This window comes from Cyrtonyx montezumae, unplaced genomic scaffold, assembly GCF_038088225.1.
Source record: "Cyrtonyx montezumae isolate F1298 unplaced genomic scaffold, pur_monq_1.0 scaffold_24, whole genome shotgun sequence".
Taxonomy (NCBI): domain Eukaryota; kingdom Metazoa; phylum Chordata; class Aves; order Galliformes; family Odontophoridae; genus Cyrtonyx; species Cyrtonyx montezumae.
The window spans coordinates 7760858-7781223 of record NW_027071981.1 but is presented as its reverse complement, the minus strand read 5'-3'; the positions used below and the strand labels follow the sequence as shown (position 1 = coordinate 7781223).

General features: G+C 48.2%; 1 protein-coding gene across 10 annotated transcripts in view; it reads left to right on the top strand.

Annotated features, from left to right (window-relative positions):
* Window positions 1-1849: 1849 nt before the first annotated feature.
* The window catches only part of EHBP1 (EH domain binding protein 1), a 187769-nt gene continuing 169252 nt past the window's right edge, over window positions 1850-20366 (top strand). For all 10 annotated transcript variants that reach the window (XM_065739580.1, XM_065739576.1, XM_065739579.1 and 7 more), the window contains exon 1: window positions 1850-1991. In XM_065739580.1, the coding sequence (XP_065595652.1) occupies window positions 1888-1991 (104 nt within the window). In that variant the 5' untranslated portion in view covers window positions 1850-1887. The remainder of the gene's footprint in view (window positions 1992-20366) is intronic.

The following is a 20366-nucleotide window of genomic DNA, read 5'->3' as shown; positions in this document are numbered from 1 at the left end:
CCTATTAATCTCATGGCTTCTTTCCTGCTTGCAGAAGAGCAGGTCTTTGGCACTGTACAGAAACGTATGCACTGCTTGCTTTGTAATCAAGGGGAGCATTCAGGGAGTCATGACAGTTGTTTACTCAGCTACTTAACTCGCAAGTGAGCATCGGACACTTCTGTGCTAGCAGTTTTGCTCCTGTTTTCATGATTAAGCTCAGAATATTTGCATGAAGTAAAAATGTGACTATTTCCCTAGATTCTGGCCCGGATCCTTAACCGTGCTGTCCAGCTGAGCGGGGATTTCTGCTGGGCTCGATGCGGGCAGGGCCAGTCACGGCCGCTTTTGCACATAGCAGCGAAGCCAGCAGAGGGGTTCCCCACTAATCCTCCATCAGTGCTACGGATACGGAAAAGCTGCGGGGTCTCTCTGCCACCTGCAGCGTGATTCCGTGGCCTGGCGTAACTCGAAGCCAAAACCTATGAAGGAAATGGAAAACGCTAATAAATAATGACGGCGACCCACAGGACACAAGGCGCGTGAAGCCGCCGAGGTGCGAGGACAGCAGGGCCGCCCCGCCAGGCGGGCACGCGGGACGGCTCTGGTCTCCCTCAGGCGGCCCTCATCTGCCGCAGCCCGCGCCGCGCGGCCACGCCCCCCGGCAGCGCGCTCCTCCCGCCGCGCCCACCTTGCTGCTTTCGGAAGCGCCGCCGCCAATCGCCGCACGCTTTCGCGCTGACGGGCGGCCGAGCTCGCCTATCGGATGGCCTCTCCGCGCGCGAATCCCCGCCTCCTCGGCCCCGCGGCCAATCGGGGAAGAGTTTGGCGGGAGGGGGGCAGCTCGGGAGAGGAGGGCGTGCGAGCGCCGTCTTCCCTCACTGCCTCGCTCTCCCCGTAGCGCGAGGATCGCCCCTCCGGCCCGCAGCTGATTGACGCGGAGCGGCAGCCAACGGTCCGCGCGGGGCGCGCGGCTCAGCCAATGGGACGGCGGGGGCGGGCCCCGCCGTCTGGCCGGGGGTGGGGGCGGCGGGCCGGGCAGGGCCGAGGGGAGACGCGGCGCCGGCAGGAGGGCGATGGTGGCGGCGTGAGGCGCGGCGGGACCCGCGCGGGCTGCCCGGTGCTCGCCGCGGGGACACGGGGACGGCCGCGGCACGCCGCCGCGGCAATGGGCGGCAGCGGGGCCGCCTCTCTCCTCGCCGCGCGGTGCCAGCGCCCGCCCCGGGGAACGCCGTGAGCGGCGGGTGCAGGTGAGCGCCGCGCCCGCGGGAGCCGCCCCGCGCCTTATCCGCGGAACGAGGTGCGGGGAGACGAGTGTTGCTGCTTTTGTCATCGGAGACAAAGGAGGCGTCTCCCCGCGTCCCGCCTCGCTGCCCGGGCTGCCCCAAGGGCCGCGCTGCCCCGCTGCTCGCCGCCGCCCGCGGGGGTGCTGCCGCTGAACGGACGCGTCCATCCGCCCCGCGGTTTGCGTTCCCAGAACCGCCGCGGCGGTGCGAACGCGTGTCGGTCCGGGGTGACGGGATGGGGGCCGTGTTTGCGGTGGTTGCCTGGAAGGCTCCGGGCTGGAGGCGATGGCAGCCTGCTCACCGGCATCCTCCTCCCCGTCCTTTTTGTCTCGCAGTCTCCGCGCCGTCCGCTGCGTGAGGAATGATGACGGTTCCGTGAGACAACTTCCCCGCATCTTGCGCTCGCTCGACAGCTCCTACTGCGCGCTGCTCCTGGACAGCGATGAGCCTCGGGATTTCTACCGCGAGGAAAGGAGCGGCGGAATATGAGCAGTAGACATCCCCGCGAGCTTCTTGTGCATCGGTTTGACCGCGTCTGTATATAAACCTGCTAGCGCTACGCTCTGAACGCCCGCGTTGGTATTCCCACGGCTGTGGCACGGGGCTGGTGTTTCTCGCCGCCATGGCTTCGGTTTGGAAGAGACTGCAGCGCGTTGGGAAACATGCATCCAAGTTCCAGTTTGTGGCCTCTTACCAGGAGCTGATGGTGGAGTGCACCAAAAAATGGTAAGAAGCGGCTCACGCTGCTGCCCGTGTGTGGGGTGAGTTCTTGAAGGATGCTGCTCGTTGAGGGTTGTTGTGCGTGGCCTCGCTTGCCTCACTCACCCATCACAGGAGCAGCTGCGAGGGGTGCTCGCCTCTCTGGACTGCCGTGCTACATCTTGGACCTCTTGGTTTTGTTCTGCTTTTGGATTTTCTTTGCTGGCGTTAATATGTGGGACGGTGTATTTTACGAGCTCAGCACCTGTAGCTTAGTGTTATATTGTAGATATTTTCCGAGAGTCCTTTTCTGACCCACAACTTGCTCTTGGGGCTGAATGTCCTCTGCTGTCCCTGCCCTTAGCTGGCTGAGGCATTTGGGATCAGCCCTGAGCGTGCCATTGTTGTCATCTGGGGTTTGTACTGGTTTAGATTTTGACTTCTTTACCTGAGGATGTCTTGTCTTTCTTCCTTCCTTTCCATCTTCTAAAGGAAAGATATGAGAGGTGGATCCTTGGGAACTGTCTGAAGGTATTTGTTTAGTTGGACAGGAATTTCGAGCAGTAGTGGTCCAGTTGGATGGCTGTGGAGCTGAGTAGACAGCAGTTATGTTAATTGTGTGGCTCTGGCACAGGCACGTTGTGCTTCCTGTGCAAAATGAACTTAAGTGCATCTGATGGGGAAGACTGGAAACAGCTTTTACAGTCTGCTAGCAAACATCTCCGTTACGCAAATACCTACATGCTTTTATACCTTTGGAATACTGATGTTACTGTTGTAATTCCTCACATTAGCATGAGCCTGTAGTACCAGGGCACGGAGGAAGTAAGTTGCAGACCTTGTGGACAGGGACGTTCAGACTGCCCTGAAGTGAACTACAGCCTCCTTCTAACACTTGCTTTATCCTCTTGGCAAAGCTGGCCCTTGCATTGGCTGCCTTCGCTGGTTATGAGTAATTGCCTCTACAAATTTAAATTCTGTCTCTTGTAGTTGGAAATGTCTGTCAAATGTGCTGGAAGGCCGCTTGCCGCTCTGTCTTAAGGGAACACAGACAGCTTAGTTGCTTGTTTATTTCTAACGAGCTATCTGCTAACCTGAAGTGTCTCCAAAGATGATCAAGAAACAGAATTATTTTGGAATTTGAGCTTTCTTTCACAGAACTGACTTAAAAATAAAAATATTGTAAAGGTTGAGAGAGACCATCGGGATCATCTCACGTGATCTGCTGTCTAGTTCAGGCCCAGGAGTTCGCAGCAGTTGTATCAGGCTTATTTCAGTACTTGTGTGTAATGTTTTGTGGCACCAACTCACCTCTTCTGGCTCTCGTTTTCACTTTTGCTCTTTCCTCGTGGATTTGCAGAGCGCTTCAGTGCTGCAGTATGAGTGCTGCGGGGGGATGTTCAGATCGGATCTGCAACTGCATTTCACTTAAAAAGCGGTGCACAAAAGTTCTCTTGTCAGCAGTCTTGTTATTTTAGAAACAATTAGCTTCTTGTTCCATCATAAACTAGGGTGACCACCTAGCAAAACGTCGCCGTGTTCAGTAGCGACACTGCCTTTCTAAACCTCAAATATGCAGCTGGCTTGTTTTTTTTTTTACAAGTTGTCCATCTGAGTCTTTGCATTACATTCTTTGATGTAACATGCTGGGTTGGGGCTTGCATTGGTTTTGAAGAAAAAGTGGTATGGTGGTGAAATGTGGATGAATTCTAGGAAAAAAAAACAATGGGGGAAAACATCATGCACACAATCATTTGATTATAGGCTTTCTGTTCTACTTCCTCTTGTCTGGAGAGCCTTAACAAAAGTGTTCCTTAAACATGCGAGTTCCAAGCGAGAAATGAACTCCATCTGCTCTTTTCACTGCAAGCAGTCCTAACACGTATTAAGCATCAGAGCTATGGTCTGTGCTTGTAGCTGCACACTGCAAGCGTATGCTGATGGAAATGTGGTAAGCACTAAGTTATTTTAATGTACTGGCGTTTTAACAATGCAGTGTTTCTGCAGGAAAAGAATACCCCATTCACATTTTAAAATAAATGACAATGCAGTTATAAACACACTTGAACTGAGATGTGTTTGTGTGTGAGGTTGTGCACTGCACGGCACGGCTCGGCCAGACCGGGTGCTCTGAGCTGCTCTCTGCTGCTGGGGTTCTGTGTATCTGACTTTGGAAACTGCCCATGTGCAGTTTGCAGCCTCAGGTGGCCTTCTTGGAGGCTGTCACACGTTTTGTCTCCTCTGAACTTGCGTTGACTTGGAATATTTTTACTTAGTGCTCAGAACAGCTCCAGAATCATGTGTGCTGGGAAGTCGCTGCCACTCTGTTGCTTCAGTCTTTAAAAGGATCATCTCCGGGAACAGCAGCATTTCTCTGGCACGGGCTGACGATCCCTGCTGCCTGTTATTTCTGACTCTTGTTGGCAGCTTCTCTCAGGGGTTGCTTTGCACTGGTACTGCCTGGGGAGACAGATAGTGATGCGCTGCCTGGTGTTGTCACTGTTTCATTAGAAAAGCTTCATTTTCGGGTAATTAGCAGGGCCGAGTTGCTTCTGTGGCATTCTGACTGCTCCCTCTGACCCACTCCTAATTACTGTGGCTGCTCAGTGCCTTTGAAAAATTGAGTGGCTAGTTCATGTAGGGCCCTTTGCTTAGTGTGAATAAATAAATGCAGCCTGAGTCTTTAATATGGATTAGTGGGCCCTGCTACTGTGAAAATGTAATGCATTGCATTAATCATACAAGCACTTGATTTTTTGAAAGGTGCTTGCTTGGTGGTGCTGGAGTGTGTCATCCTCCTCTTACCCTTGGGATAAGCTGGGGCAGCGTGGGATTTTCCAGCCAGCCTGGAGGAGCAGAGCGTGGCAGGAAAGCATTCATGTAGGCCCAGTGCCCTTCTGCAGAATGTGTGCTATGCCTGTGAGCTGCGTGAATTGCTTTGCTTTTAAATCCTGTTTCAAAATACAGGGAGCTGTGGTGCTCTCGGAGGGTTAAAGCTTGCTGAGGTGCTGCTTTAACTGAAGGCAGGCTGCACATTCACAAAGTCAGTCACCTAATTTTATATGAAACTGGTATGGTCTGAAGTAGGTTCTGTATTTTCAAATAGATATCTTTCTCTTTTGCAAATGAAGTAATGCTTCATTTTTTTTTCCTAAGGACTTTGGCCATCTGTTTCTCTCTTCTATTGTAGTTTCATAACTGGATGCTGCAGGAATTTCAACATTTGGTGTGCACTGTGCATGGGAGAGAGAGAGGAGCTTTCTGAGATTCCTCAGTTCACACCAGCCTGCCTGCCTTCTGCTCCCTGCTTTCCTGCTGTGAGCACCGGGAGCTCCGCAGTTAGCAGCCAACGCAGGTTGCCTGCTCAGGGTCTTGGTCTTGCTTTGCATAGCTGCTAAATTTGGTGAGCACCTAAGTGCTGTTAATTACTAAGAATAGTCACGTGGAAGTGTGTGGCAGGAAGAGTTACGTTGCAGAGGAGTTAAAGAACTTGGAATTGTGTTTCTGAGAGCCATGTTTCTGTCATGGGCTTGCTCCTCTGAGTTCTCAATCAGATTTGCACTGGCCATGTAGGTGTACCTGACAAGTACACGGCATGCACAGAAAGCATCAGGCACTTCCTCCTGGCTTTTAGCTTTCCTCCTCCTCAAATAAAATATACTCAGTCCTTGCACTCTTGATTTAGATCTGATTCCGTGCTAAACAATCCCATTCTGCAAATGCATTTCATTGTTTTCTTAATTAGCATCCAGTTTTGTCTGAGGACATTCTGAGGGATTAAACTGTATATCAAGCTTTCCAAACGATTCTTCTCCAGATTCACAGCACCAGCTGTGTGCGAGGTCGGTCGTGTCCCTTTCTTCTTGCAGACAATTAGAACACACGTATGTAAATGCAGTTCTCTGTCAGCTCGAGTCTCTCTCAGCACCCGGAAGAAAATCTTCCATTTCAGAAATGTAGATTTCCTTTGAACTCTCTGCCTGACTCCTACCTCACCAAGCTGGCCATCAGACCCCTTTTATATCCTCATGTCAGTGCCACGGACTACACATCAGGGATTTCTCATCTAAATTGTTGGTTACGTTTTGTCCAGTGAAGACATCTTCAATGGGAAGGGTATGGGGTATATGGAAATCTTTTCCTGCTGTCGTTCTCATATTGTTAATGCTGCCTGTTTACACCTGTTTCCTACTGCAGCAGCCCTTTGGCAGGGTTGGGAGCCCCATGTGCAGTTCCTAAAAGGATACCTTAGTAGAACCAAACATGAGGTTCTCCCTTCGCGTGGAAGGAGTCAACTTTATGATAAATACTTGTTCAGAGTTTTATTTGTCTTTGAGAGACGGAATTCTTTCCATCAGTTCCATGACTTAGTTTGCTGTCCTAGCGATAACAAAAATAACTGTCCAAAGCAAGAGATTGGGTTATAGCCAAGCGTAGACAAATCCGTCTTAATGGCCTACCGTTCATTCACTTAGAGGGATGAGGAGGTCTCCTTGAATAAATAAAATACCCTGCCTTACAGAGCTTTATTTTTAAGAGAGAAGCTGTGTGTGTGTGTGTGTGTGTGTGTGTGTGTGTGTGCACCCTTCTTTGCAGGGCTGTACAAATAAACAAAAGCTGGCAGTGTTCCTGCAGGCACTGCTGCACGCACACAGTAAGGTACGTGCACTGTTCCTTTGAACCCAGCGGACTGGAGCTGGGATCAGGATTTATTTTTTCAGGATTGGATCACTGTGAATACTCTTTTGAGCTCTTTCAGTGTTATGAGGTTAAATAAAATGGAATATTATGACATTATGTAGGCCTCAGCTGAGCTGAATCTTCTGTCTCAGGCCGTCTAGTACCAGTCTGTTACTTCAATTAGTTTTTAATTGGTTGGAGACAGCTGAAGCCCCTTTCACAGAGTGGAGTGAATAAGGAGAGGAGGAGGAGGCTGATAAGGTTGACTAAATCTGAGGAAACTTACAAAACAAATCCTTCATTTCCCCCCAGTGAGAGCATTCTGCTTGGGTGGCTCAGTGGGAATGGGGCTGCGTGCTTCGTTTGGAAGGCTCTCCCAGTTCCCCACACGTGGATGATGTGTGGTGCACACTGGCTCTGCAGGCAGCTCTGTCTGCCGGGCACTGTGCTCTGAAACACAGTAACTGTTCAGCTGAACTTCTGTTCGAGAGATGTGCACAGTAAACAAAGCAGGCCTCCTTTTCCTCCTCTTGTCCTTATTTGACTAGTGTATTTCTGCGTGCAGTTCATGTAAGTGCATCAGAGCCTCTCAGCTGGAAGGCTCCGTGTTTTGGCAGTTGAGGTGTGGGATACTTGTGGCTTTTGGCGCCCGAAAGGCATTGCAGGGACTTGGGAACTACGGGTGAGGTTTGTGGTAATGCTAGCAGAAATGTAGCTACCAGTGGTGGTGGTGAGGGCTGTTCCTCACAAGGCTTTCTCGGGCTGGGAGCAGCTCTGAGATGTCCCTGTCCTGTCGGGGAGGAATGCCTGAGTGGGCTAAGCCCGCCATGGCTGTGGGGCAGCAGCATCTCAAAGAGCCTCTGCTCCATTGCCTGAGTCAGTCAGGGCTTGGTGTTGTTGTGGGGCTTCAGTGCATCAATCTTTAGGATGAGTCAGGATTGCCAGTCCTTCTGGACTGCTGTTTCTAGCTACCAGTGATCCTGTGAAGATGAGCATTGTAGAAGTTAGAATTGTTTACCAGTTGAGGTTTTCTTTGCGACAGAGACTTGTTATTGTGGGTCCTTTTTTTATTTCTGTTTACTGTTGTATAATTTGAGACTTTTTTGAGGATTACTGCAAAGCTATGGCCAGGCTCTGCAGTTGCTTAGCTGTCTGCAACTGCTGAACTATGATCTCTGTGGCCACGTATTAATTTCAGCATGAACTGGCCGTGTGTTCGGGTACCTGTGCTGCATGAAGACCATGGCCACTTTGGCCTTCTTGGGGACCAAGTGCTTGTGCACTCATAAACTGACTTTCCCCTCCCAGCTACCCTTGAGAAGATGTTTGCATAGCTGGTACTGTTAATATCAAAAGCTGTATCAAACAAAGTAATTGGAGAATCTGGACCTTTGAATGCAATTGGCAGCGCATGATGCACTGCCACTCGGCACACACTGTGGACTTCCTTTACTTTCAGTGACTGCTCATTAAGTAAACTCTGAATCCCTTTGTTTATGGCATTACATAGGGAGGAGATTTAAAAAAGCAGAAAAGAGCTGTCAAAACATCTTAATTCCCTCATCCAACAAAGATCTAACTTAGCAGCCTGTTCAGTTCCAACCCAACCTGTTGCTGATTTATCTGTAGTTTATTAGCAGAGGGCTTATCCTTGACATCTGCTGCTAACACCTGACATCCTTACAGCTCTGGAGTCATGGTGCTAGCTGGCTGAGTCTCATTTTTCTCACCTGTTTGGCTGTAGTTTCCTTCTGATTGTACCTGCTGTCTCCTGGAAAGCCGATGCAGTGGTTTGTCTCTTCCCGTAGGAAGCCAGAGCAGTAGCTGATAAAGCTCTAGAAAAAGCTGTAGGAGAACAAGGTTTCTGAATTCCTTTCCTCTTCAAATGCAGATCTTAGCTGGATAGTGTACTTAGAATACATTTCTTTTAAGTCAGGCAAGTGAATTTTCATAAAACTTCCCCTTGCGTTCTTTTATCTTTGACATGTAAGAGAATTTTAGGAATGGGAAAGTCCTGACCCTTTTTTCTCCACTTCCTCTCTTACCACAAAAAGCAAAAGAATCTCGCTGAGGCAAATTTAGGACATTCCTGTTTACTGCTAATGCTTATTAAAAGATCCTTCCTTTTAAACACCTCTGGTGGTGGAGCTTTCACGCCCGTTTATTGGGATTTGTACGTGCAGAACAGGGACTTCTTTTGCAAGGTAAGCTTTGCTTTTTGCATTTCGTTTTCTTGCATGCTCTTTTCAAATTCCAAGGCAGTTTTAAAACAGTACAAAGCTGCTATTTTCTTTCCTAAGGTTCTTTTTTCATACAGCAAATAGAATTTAACTTTTTTTTTTCTTTCTGAACTGCACGATAACAGTAATCTTTACCCCTTGACTTCTCACCGTAGCTTACTAATTGTAATTGTGGGATTTTCTGACAGAGAGTTGAGAAGTCAGTGTGCAAACAGCCATACCACCAGAACTGCAGACATCCTTTGCGTGGGACGTGATGCCAGCTTTTGTCCCTCGTGGTGCCACGACAGGTGGCAGTGCCATTCTGTGTCTCCTTTCTTAGTGCCACATACAGAACGCGGGAATGTGGCCATCCTTGTCTCTGAGTTCAGTCCTCTTGCCTGGAGTGGACCCCAGTGAAGTACATACAGTGCACAAGCGTGGAAAAAGTGCTGACTGCAGTAAGCAGAAATAGATTTTGGAGAAGTGAGAATGTTTACGGTAGGGAGGAATAGTACTTCTTGTTTTAGCAGCAGCTGTTGGAAGGAGAGCGCTTGCTTGATTTGCAATTAACGATAAAGTCAACAAATTGTAATTGGTGTCTTCTGGCTTGCCTGTGTGGGGTATGGGATAGACAAGGCAAATCTTTGGGTTTGGAGATGCAAGAACAGTGACTTAAATAGAAGGAACCCATGAACGTAATCTGGAGAAAGCTTGTGGAGCCTTCTTGCATTTCTGCCAGCGTCATCTCTTTGGTTAGCATGTGTTTCATTGCCGGGGTCTTAGCTTCCTTTTATGTTGAACACCTCTCACAGCAAAACTGAAGTTAAAAGCAGAGGAAGGTATTTCTGGAAGTTGGTAACACATGATAGAGAAGTTTGTCCTCATGTGCAGCATGTACAGATCTGTAGCTCGAGATGCAGTGTGCCTGTATGAAGTCAGGCGTATGTTACAGAGCTTTGTTAAGAGGAAGGAAAGGCAAGATGCTGACAATGAATAGTGGCAGCAGTTGGTAAAGGACAAATCCAGTTCACCACGTGTATTCTGGGAGGCTCCCAGCCTGCTGCACACACACGTGTAGCAGGACTAGAAATGTCCCTTTGCTTCACAGCCACGTGCTGTATTGCTGAATCAGTGAAGTACCTCATGTTACAGTGCGCAGCCCAGGACTCCATCACAGAATCATAGAATTGTAGGGGTTGGAAGGGACCTCAAGAGATCATTGAGTCCAACCCCCCTGCCAAAGCAGGTTCCCTTCTTTTGGGTTCAGTTCCGTTCAGCTGCCATCAGTTTGTGTGCTACACAGAGGTTTGCTGACCCAGACAACGCAGAGTCCTTAGGGTGTTCCACTTTAAAACAGGATTTTTTTGTCTTGTTGAGCTTTCAGACCTGACGTTGCTGAGCAAGCAGTATATGCATACAGATGAACTCTGAGTATCTGTGCAGCAGCTCCACGGTTTTTCTGCGCCTTCGTGGTCAATGTCAAGCAGCACCTACCTTCTTTTAGGCAGGAGAGAGCAGCACGGATGTACTTAATCTAGAGACATTTCCAATAGCTGCACACGCAGTTTAAGTGCTTCTGTGGCAATACAAAGTGCAGTTATGCTTTCAGTTGTACTGGAACAGCTATTTCAGTCGAGAGTTGTTTCCCTCAAAGTAATTTGATTGTCATAAAAATTGTCTCGAACGATCTTTCATTATCAGAAATGTTGCTGAGCCTCTGTTTGTGTCAAGGGAGAACAGCTCCATCTTTATTGGAATTTCTAAGTGTGAACTCTTTAAAAACAATGTGCAAGTCATGGGGCAGGGTAGGAGTTGGAGCCGATGCTGCATGCTCCAGTGTCACTACTGGCCCAACTGTGAATAAAATGAGGCCTTGCTCAAACGTGGGTCTTCGTGTTTCACTTTAATAATTCAGAAGAGTCACAGCTCTTTCAGAACCTGTTTTAAAGGAGAGCAATCATTCAGTTAAAAATCTAAATTTAAAGCGTCCCGTGGTAAGTGAAAAAGCATAATTTAAACATTGAGACATTTATATGACAGGCTACTTGGGGTGACTACAGAGAACTGGCCAAGATTTGCAGGCAGAAAGTTGGAAATGCTAAAGCCCAGCTTGAACTTAGACTGGCTACTGCTGTAAAGGAGAACAGGAAACCCTTTTACAAATATATTAACAGCAAGAGAAAAACTAAGGAGAATTTCTCTCCTTTACTTGATGAGGCAGGGAATGTAACCACAGATGATAAGGAAAAGGCTGAGGTTCTCAATGCCTTCTTCACATCTGTCTTTAATAGACAGAGCAGTTGTCCATAGGGTACTTGCCCTGACCTGGAAGTCCAGGACGGAGCGCATAATGCACCCCCTGTGATCCAAGCAGAGACGGTCAGAGACCTGCTCCTCCATCTGAACTGCCACAAGTCCATGGGGCCAGATGGGATCCACCCAAGGGTGCTGAGGGAGCTGGCAGAGGTGATTGCCAAGCCGCTTTCTGCCATCTATCAGCATTCCTGGTTATCTGGAGAGGTCCCACAAGATTGGAGGCTTGCCGATGTGACTCCCATCTACAAGAAAGGCCGTAAGGAAGACCCGGGAAACTACAGGCCTGTCAGCCTGACCTTGGTATCAGGGAAAGTTATGGAGCAGATGATCTTGAGGGAGATCACACGACACGTGCATGGCAACCAGGGGATCAGACCCAGCCAGCACGGGTTCACCAGGGGCAGGTCGTGCTTATCCAACCTCATCTCCTTCTGTGACTGGGTGACCAGACAGGTAGATGAGGGAAAGGCTGTTGATGTAGTCTACCTGGACTTCAGCAAGGCCTCTGACACGGTCTCCCACAGTATTCTCCTAAGGAAACTGGCAGCCCGTGGTGTGGACAGGTTCACTCTTCTCTGGGTGGAGAACTGGCTGGAGGGCCGTGCCCAGAGGGTAGTGGTTAATGGAGTTAAGTCCAGCTGGCGTCCTGTTACGAGTGGTGTCCCCCAGGGGTCAGTATTGGGGCCCATCTTGTTTAATATCTTTATTGATGACCTAGACGAGGGAATTGAGTGTACCCTCAGTAAGTTTGCAGATGACACCAAGTTGGGAGGATGTGTCAAACTGCCTGAGGGTAGGGAGGCCCTTCAGAGGGATCTGGATAGGCTGAACAGCTGGGCTGAGCTCAATGGGATGAGGTTCAATAAGACCAAGTGCCGGGTCCTGCACTTTGGCCACAATAACCCCATGCAATGCTATAGGCTTGGGGCAGAATGGCTTGAAGAATGTAGAGAGGAAAAGGACCTGGGGGTGTTGGTTGATGCTCGGCTTAACATGAGCCGGCAGTGTGCCCAGGTGGCCAAGAAGGCCAACAGCATCCTGGCCTGTATTAGAAATAGTGTGGCCAGCAGGAGCAGGGAGGTGATCATCCCCCTGTACCCAGCTCTGGTGCGGCCGCACCTCGAGTACTGTGTTCAGTTTTGGGCCCCTCACTACAAGAAGGACATTGAGGCCCTGGAGCGTGTTCAGAGAAGGGCAACAAAACTGGGGAGGGGTCTGGAGCACAAGTCTTATGAGGAGCGGCTGAGGGAGCTGGGATTGTTTAGTCTGGAGAAGAGGAGGCTCAGAGGAGACCTTATTGCACTCTACCACTTCCTGAAGGGGGGTTGTGGTGAGGAGGGGATGGGCCTCTTCTCCCTGATAAATAACGACAGGACGAGAGGGAATGGCCACAAGTTGCGTCGGGGAAGATTTAGATTAGACCTGAGGAAACATTTTTTCTCTGAAAGAGTGGTCAGGCACTGGAATGGCCTGCCTAGGGAGGTGGGTGAGGCACCATCCCTGGTGCTGTTCAAGAAGCGTTTAGATGAGGTGCTAAGGGATTTGATTTAGTAGTTGGGTAGGGATAGTGATAGGAGGATGGTTGGACTAGATGATCTTGTAGGTCCTTTCCAACCTTATGAACCTATGAACCTATATTGAGACATAATTTAAACATTAAACTTTAAGACACAAGTAGGAGAAGTCTGGGCATGAACAGTGTACCAAAAACAAAAGCAAACCCTCTGAGTGCGTTTGAAAGGTGCTCCTATCACATTTTCTATTTGAAGGAATATGTATAACTTCGTGGCTAAAAGCACAGTGCATACATGGCCTTGAAATCCACGTGTCTTCAAACTGGCACATCCTTCTTTGTCCCCGTGTTTTGTTTCTGTAGCAGATCTCCACACTAGCTGTTTTCCATATAGGTGGCGCGTGCTACTTTGCAGGTGGTTGATGTGTGAAGCAAATAGCGCAGTGTATGCAAAAGCAATATTTCCATTCTCTTATGATTTAATGCATTTGTGCACAGCAACGGGACGGTAAGAATATTTGTAATTTTTTGAGCTAATTGTCACAGCATGATTTATGTCTTCATTACAGCCTGGGCAGCTGGTTCTGTATACATGCAGCTGTGGGAGTTGTATTTTTTTCCTATCCCCAGGCAAGTTAGCAAAGAAACTGCACACTGTTCACCGTCCTTGTGCCCACGTGTAGCTGAATGCTGCACTGTATTGTTGAAGGTAGTAAGAACTTGCAAGGCTGTGTAGATTTTCAGTTACTCTCAGTAGCAGTTATTTTTGTTCATTTGATAAATAATTCTAGCTCGGTCAGATCAGCACCATCATTTGTTCAGAGCAGACTTGGTAAGTTCTTTGCAGCTTTTCAGTGGAGTTATTATTGAGGGCAGGGATAAAGTGCTTCTTGCTTCTCGTTTTGATGGGGGCTGTGGTCTGATGGTGAAAGCAGCACAAGTCAGAAAATCCTTGTTCCATACTAGGCTTTATTTCAACTAATGTGTATCTGGAGACAAGTCATCTTTTCTATCGCTCACTAATTTGTGCACACAAATCATCTTCCATCAGCTGTCCTATAGCTTTCCATCCTCAATGACTTACAAGTAGGATTTATGTCTGCTGTTAAAGGCCAGGAGATAGCAGCATTCCGTTCTGTGGTACTGGTGTGAAGCATCCAATGAGGCATTTTGCCGTGCAGAAACAGCTATCGAGCACTGAGAATTTCTTTGCATGAGAGTTCTTCATCCCCGCAGCTCTGCTGTTAGTGCAGTCTGGTGCAGGACCTGCAGCAAGCTTCTGGTCGTGGGGAGGGACCTCTGTTTGCTTTGTTTTCCTTTAGGTGGCTTGGAATTAGGAGAAGAGTGTATGTAATGGATAAACACCAGGATGGGGGGAAGGAAGTGATTTGTACTGGAAGGCAAGTTCATCCTCTCTGGGTTGGCATTTCTAGCATATTTTCTCCAGCGGTGATGATATATTAGAAAGTGACAATAGCCATAAGGAGCAGGCTGCTGCTCAGTGGAAGCGATGGGTGCCTGAAGCATGTAATTGCACTTGAAAGGCTGCACGCTGATCCTTCAGCACGAGAAATCTGGGGGACCTGCGCTGCGTGTGTCAGATCCACTTGCAAACAGTTGTGACAGGCTGACGGGCAGTTCCAACTGCAGGGCTTCAAGAATACAGAGGTGTGTGTGTGTGTAGAAACTGAAGCACTGATGAAGGAGAGCAACTTGTAAAGCTCTGTGAAGGCTTCTGGGTGTGAAGCAGGTGGGTTGGAGCTCGGTTGCAGCTCCAGCAAGGCGGCTGCTGCAGCGCAGGATGTGGGCTTACCATTGCTGCCATTTCATCTGAGCTGTGGGAATATTCAGCTTAAGCTTGTTGGCTTCAGTATGTGTATACACAGACTGGATTAGAATTACTGATGGCCCTTTTTGCTTTCCTCTTGCTGCTCAGAGGCAGGCATGGTCTGTGGGCTGGCTGATGGCCCCGGGTCAGTTGGGATTTCAGGTGACTGCTCATCTCAGTGTGACCCTGCTTTGTTTGGGCCGTGTCCTGCTGAGGGATGATGCTGGACCACGGGGGAAGGAAACCCACCAGGAAAATGTCAGCACTGTGCAGCAGCTGTGAGTTGAGCTGCAGTGTGCCTGTGCACATCTGTCGGAGCCCAGGAGGCAAGGTTAAATTAACAGATCAAGATGAGATAAGTGTTCTGTGTTCTGTCTAGCTGTGCTCAGGAACCAGAGGCGTTGAGGAGAGTTGACTTATAGTGCATAATAAAGCTGAACTGTGGTTTGAGTTGCACACACTCAGGAGCTTTGCCCTTTGCTGCGGTGGCAAGGCAGCATTACTCATCCTGGGCCTTCCCCTGTGGGCCTAGCTGCCCTCAGGAAGGTCTCCTGAGATGGAGCAGGGACTTGCATGTGTGTTTGCAGTGCCAGTATCCGAGCTGTGTGCTCTGGAGCCAATCGTGTTAGAACTTTGCAGGCTTCAGCTTTTAAGCCTTGCATCTTTTAAAGATGTAAAAGTGTGTTTTGTATCCAAGTATGCTGAAATATGTGAAAAATCTGATTTTGCGGAATCCAAGGGGTTTGGGCGCCCACACATTGCTATTGTCTAAGTTGATGACACTGCACATAACTGTTTTTTCCCCCTCTGTGCTCTGTGTGCACTACTGGACTATAGAAATTGATTCCTGTATTCCCCTGATGGTTCTTTTATAGAGCAAGTCTTTATTCACTATGCTTCTTTGGTCCTAATTAAGCAAATGCATCCAAAGTCAAATTTGAGATTTAATGATTTAACTTAGTCTTCATTTCATTTATAGTGATACCCTTCTAAAATGTTTAAATTATAATTTTTCTTTCTTTTTGTCCTCGTTTAGTGCCACATCCCACACTTCTGGGAGGTTTTTTGCCTTTTGCTGATTGTCTCAGTGAGTGTGAGAGGCTTTGCTCCTTACTTGGAGTGGATGCCTCACAGCTCTTTGTGAGATTAAGAGTGTTTTGTTCCAGGAACCAACCTAGCTTCCCTTTCTGTTCACATTTCTGTTTCCAAGGAGAACAGCTTTTCATACCAGACACGTTTGTGTTTACAGATAAAAAATTTTTAAATTAGAATAAAATTGAAATCTAGGATGAGACAAAATTATTTAATCTTTTAAGCCATGTACTCTATGGGATAAAGGGGCTCTGTCTCCTTATCCCTGTGCCTCATTTAATGGTACCAGAGTAGGATCCAGCCCGCAAGACATCAAATCCACTTAATAAAAAGCCTGGACAGCATCCAGGAGTCCCTTCTGCAGCTGCAGATGTTACGTTACAACTGCCCCGTGCAAAGAGCCATCAGCTTACTGAGCAGCTATCAGGCTGCCACAAAATTGGGCATTGGATTGAGTCTTCTTTGGTTCTTATGCACACAGTGCCCACTGTGACAGCACAGGAAGAAGGGAGAGGTTAGTGTGGTGGGCGACGTGCCAACGAGGCTCAGTCTCTGGTCACAAAGCTTGTGATGTGTGATGGGTACCCAAGGCCTCAGTGTGCAGCTTGGGAGCAGGCGGTGCCAGTGGTGTCTCTGCATCTCCATCAGAACACCAGGAAGGGGCCGTGCTTATTCCTAACAGTCCGTATCTCAGAAGATTCTGAAGGCACAAAGGACCTTCGCTGCCTTGAAGGATGTCCTCCTGCTGGATACTGGTAGCCAAATGCGTGCTTTCCAAGGGAGAGAAGTGTAGCAGCTCACTGCACTGAGAAGTCGAGCGTGAAGGAGCACACTCGCTGTAGCAGTGTGTGGCTGCAGGGCTGGTTGGGCTTCTGGAGGGTCAGTTTCAGGTCCTAAAAATGAGACAGATTTTTAGATTTTGACGCACAATTCTAGACGAGGAAACCAGTGATGCATGAATAGAAGTAAAAGGTGTCACTTTAGAGATGGACTTCTGAAGTGTGAACTTCTGTTTCAGGAGACAGCTTGCAAGCCACACGACAGCTTAATCAAACAGATTGAGCAGGAGTTGTTCTAAATTTGTAGTCTTTGCAAGAGTTTTTTAGCTGTACCTACTAACCAAGTAATTTCTCCTCTTCTTTTGTCTGTGCCATCTCGGAGCAGTTCTTGGGACACCACCAAGATGAAATGGGGTGTCTCATGGGCAATGGTGGTGGCACTTTCTAATGGCCTATGCTTATTCCTCTGAAACAACATGCAAAAATTTAACTGGTAATTAATGTTTGTTAGTTTGTTTTTTAACATGCAAGGGAATCAGCTTGAGATTGCATCTTCCAGCACCTCCTTCCCTGGGAGCAGGCTCTTGTTCTGTCTGTCATGGCTGACAGCATTTGTGAAACCTGAGCTCCTGGGTAGAGGTGGGGACGGAGCTAGTGCAGGACACCACATTTCCATTTCCCCCCCTTTTTTTTCCTTTGTGATACTGATTTGCAAAAGGAGGCTGATGACAGATGAGGAGCCTCTAATTGGAGAGCTCATTGTGCATGAGCTCAGAATAGATACAGATTAATTCAGGATTTGAGAATATCATCGTTCAGATAGCTGAGCACGAGCTTGTGTCACACAGACTGCCCGCGCTGCCCCCTGGCCAGACACCACACACTGTGGGGCTGCCTGCTGCCTTGTTCCTTGCTGGGATTGCAGCACCCAGCCTTGTGGCACACTCTTATTTAGGGGCGTGTAAGTGAAGAGTTTGCACTGTCTTTATAGCTTCAAGTATATATTCAAGCTTCTCAGACTTCCAAGTGCTGACAAGAAAGGCTGCTGTGTGCCTTAGCACTCATTTGCTCTTTTTTATCAGTGTTCCTCAATTCATCAGTGTTCCAGCATCTTCAAAATACAGGAGTTGCTTTGTATCCAAAATGCAGCCTTAAAAAGCAAATCAAGTATGAAAACCGTGGTGTTGTCCATTCAGAAAGGAGCTTCAAAAGATGCATCACACGCATGGAGCTGTCGTCGTCCTCTGGATGTGCCCATGGGTTGCAAGGGGAGGAGGAAGATGCATGAGGTTCTGTCTTGTGAAGAGGTGTGGGTGGGTGGTGGAGCAGGATTAGAACAGAGGGCAAGGCTGATGCTTTCTCAGTGCCTGAAAGTTCTCCGAGGGCAGTGTGCTGATAGAGACTTGGAGCTGGAATTTGGATTCAAAATAATTGGTTTGCTTGTTTAAGTCTGCTAAAACTGTGTTTCCCTGATTCCTCTTACTAATCTGTATTTTATTGTTTCGCAGTGCAGTGAACACAGCTATTTACAGAGAGCCAGACAGGCAACATCGATTGTTTGTGTCCATGTAGCAGAGTGTGGGGTGGTGATGCTGCAGGAAGGTCTGCGCTTGGCTTTAAGGCAGAGATGATTCTAGGGCTTCACCTTGTTAATCCAGCTTCCAAACCCGCTGTTATGTCTGAGGTGAAAATGAGTTGGACTCCAAATGAGCATGTGTTTGCTGGCTTGGCAGCTGCCAGGCCCCAGCTCTGCAGGTGAGCAGAGGAGAGAGTTCATCACAGGTGGGGAGCAGGCAGGCCGCACGGGCCAGTTTGTGCAGAGCCTGCTCACACCATGTGCCCTTCAGTGGGGCAGTGATCTTCTGGAAACTGAAAGCTTTTAAACTATGGATTCTATGCTGTTTAAAAAGTGTAGAGAAATATGTGCCCTGAAAAATAATGTGTAACAAAAAAACCAACCGTACAAGATCAGGCACCTGAGTGATCTGAGTCATGCGAGCTTTGCACTCTAAAGCAACGCACTGGTTTTGAATGTATAAGGTGTATCTGAATGGCCTCGCTGGCCTGAGCCCCAGCAAGCTGTGTGCAGAGCCTGAGCTGAGAGCTGTGTGCTGTAACGTTCTGCCCTGGTGTGTCTGGGGAGCCTGGTTTCACCAGAAGCTTTGGGTGGGCTTTGTTGCAGGGCTCTGGGCTGGGTGGGTGTGTGCTGTGAGGCTGCTGGGCTCTGTGTCCACCCGAAGCAGACAGGGCGGTAAAGGAAATAATTTCCAACGAGTCTCTGTGGGTATTCTGCAGTATGAAATTCTGTTGGAAAAAGCTTTAAGAAAAGATTTTGCTATGGCAGTGCTGTCGAGTTTGTTTTGCTCAAGATTCTTCGCTGTGATAACTCCTTGAGAAATGAAGCTGAATCTGTCCTTGTTGCATGTTCTTGAATAACAGAAGAACTTGGGCTTTGTTTAATCCAGCTCATTCTGCAAACCTCATTTATATTTGGTTTAAGAAAACCAAGTCGTCGACCCTACATGCTGCACATTCCATGTTCTGCCTTGTAAATAGATGCTGTGCAGACTCAGGAGCTCTGGCTGCACATGATCACAGTGTCTCACTTTGTTCTTTTTTTAACCAAGTAAAGCTAGATGAGAGCTTCTTACAAAAAGCATCATTTTGAGATATTGAAGTCTTTGTAGTCTTGTCAGTTTAGCTACATAGGTATTAAAAGTAATAAGTATAATAGGTTTTTCAGCAGCTTGTGTTTTGAAAAAATACGTAGAGGCCTTTGGTGGGGAGAAGTGGAGGAGTTGTGCTGTGTGAAGTGCCAGAGTGAAGACTCAGAAGCAGAGGGATCTGTGTCCCCTTGCTGTGCCTGTTCAAATGCTTTTTGGAAATTCCCCAGCCTCCCTGTGACTGTCAGGCAGTGACGGTGAAGGAAGAGCAATCTCTGCCTACTTTCAGAGGCTTGAACTGTAGGCAGTGCTTGACTGGGTTGGGACACAGCTGCATGGTGCTGCCAGGGTTGTGCCTGGTGCTGCTCCCAGGCCTCCTCCAGCAGCTCTAGGAGGAGTGTGTCATCCCCGGGGCTTACTCTGCTGTGGATGCTTCTTAACATCTTGTGCAATTGCGCTGAATGATATGTGGATGGCAGAGAGACGTTTTGAGTACAGCCAGACAGGAACTATGACAGTTAAGGAGGGGACTGGCAAAGAAGACCTCAAACCCGAAATGCAGAGCTTCATCCTATAAGTAGCTGAGGTGGGCTTTATCTGTGTGCTGTCTTTATGTTCTCAACTTTCTGACTGTTTCAGTCAGTGCTGTACCTTTGCTCAGCGACGTGGCTAATTTGGCAGACGTATCAACGTGCGACATCATTCTTCCCAGCATCTCTGGGTTTGTTTTAAGCAGCAGTGGGGACTCGGCTGGACTTGCCAGAGCTGTGGAATTTCATTGATAGTGACCAACAGGAAATTCTGAAGGAAGAAGCTTAATATGAAGCTCATAGTAAGCTGCTGTTTGGTGAGTTCCTTGTCTAATGGTAGCACAGACAGCACGGTATAGAACCCAGTGCCGAATGCTGCGCTGCAAAAGGGCCTTTCCAAATTAATCAACTGTAAAATGAGGAAAAAGTAACATTCATCCCAAATTAATGGCAGCACAGAACTGATGGCATTTATCTTTTAGAGGCCATTAAAGAGCCTTGATAGCATTCCAACACATAGAGAACGGTGCTGGTGGGGAGGTAGGGCTGGGTTCTAATGAAGGCCTCGCACGTGCTGGTGTGTGCAATGTGGAGGGGATAAAGGTTAAAAAAGAATAAAAATGGTATCAGAAGTACTTTAACTTCAGAAGTACTTTGCCTTCAGTCCTCAAGTAATTATTTATATCCTTCAGTAGGTGCATCTGCATGCTATTGTGCCAGCGCTGCTGCTTCTCTTGTTAATTATGCTCTTTTATGCTAGCTTCACAGGAGTAATCTAG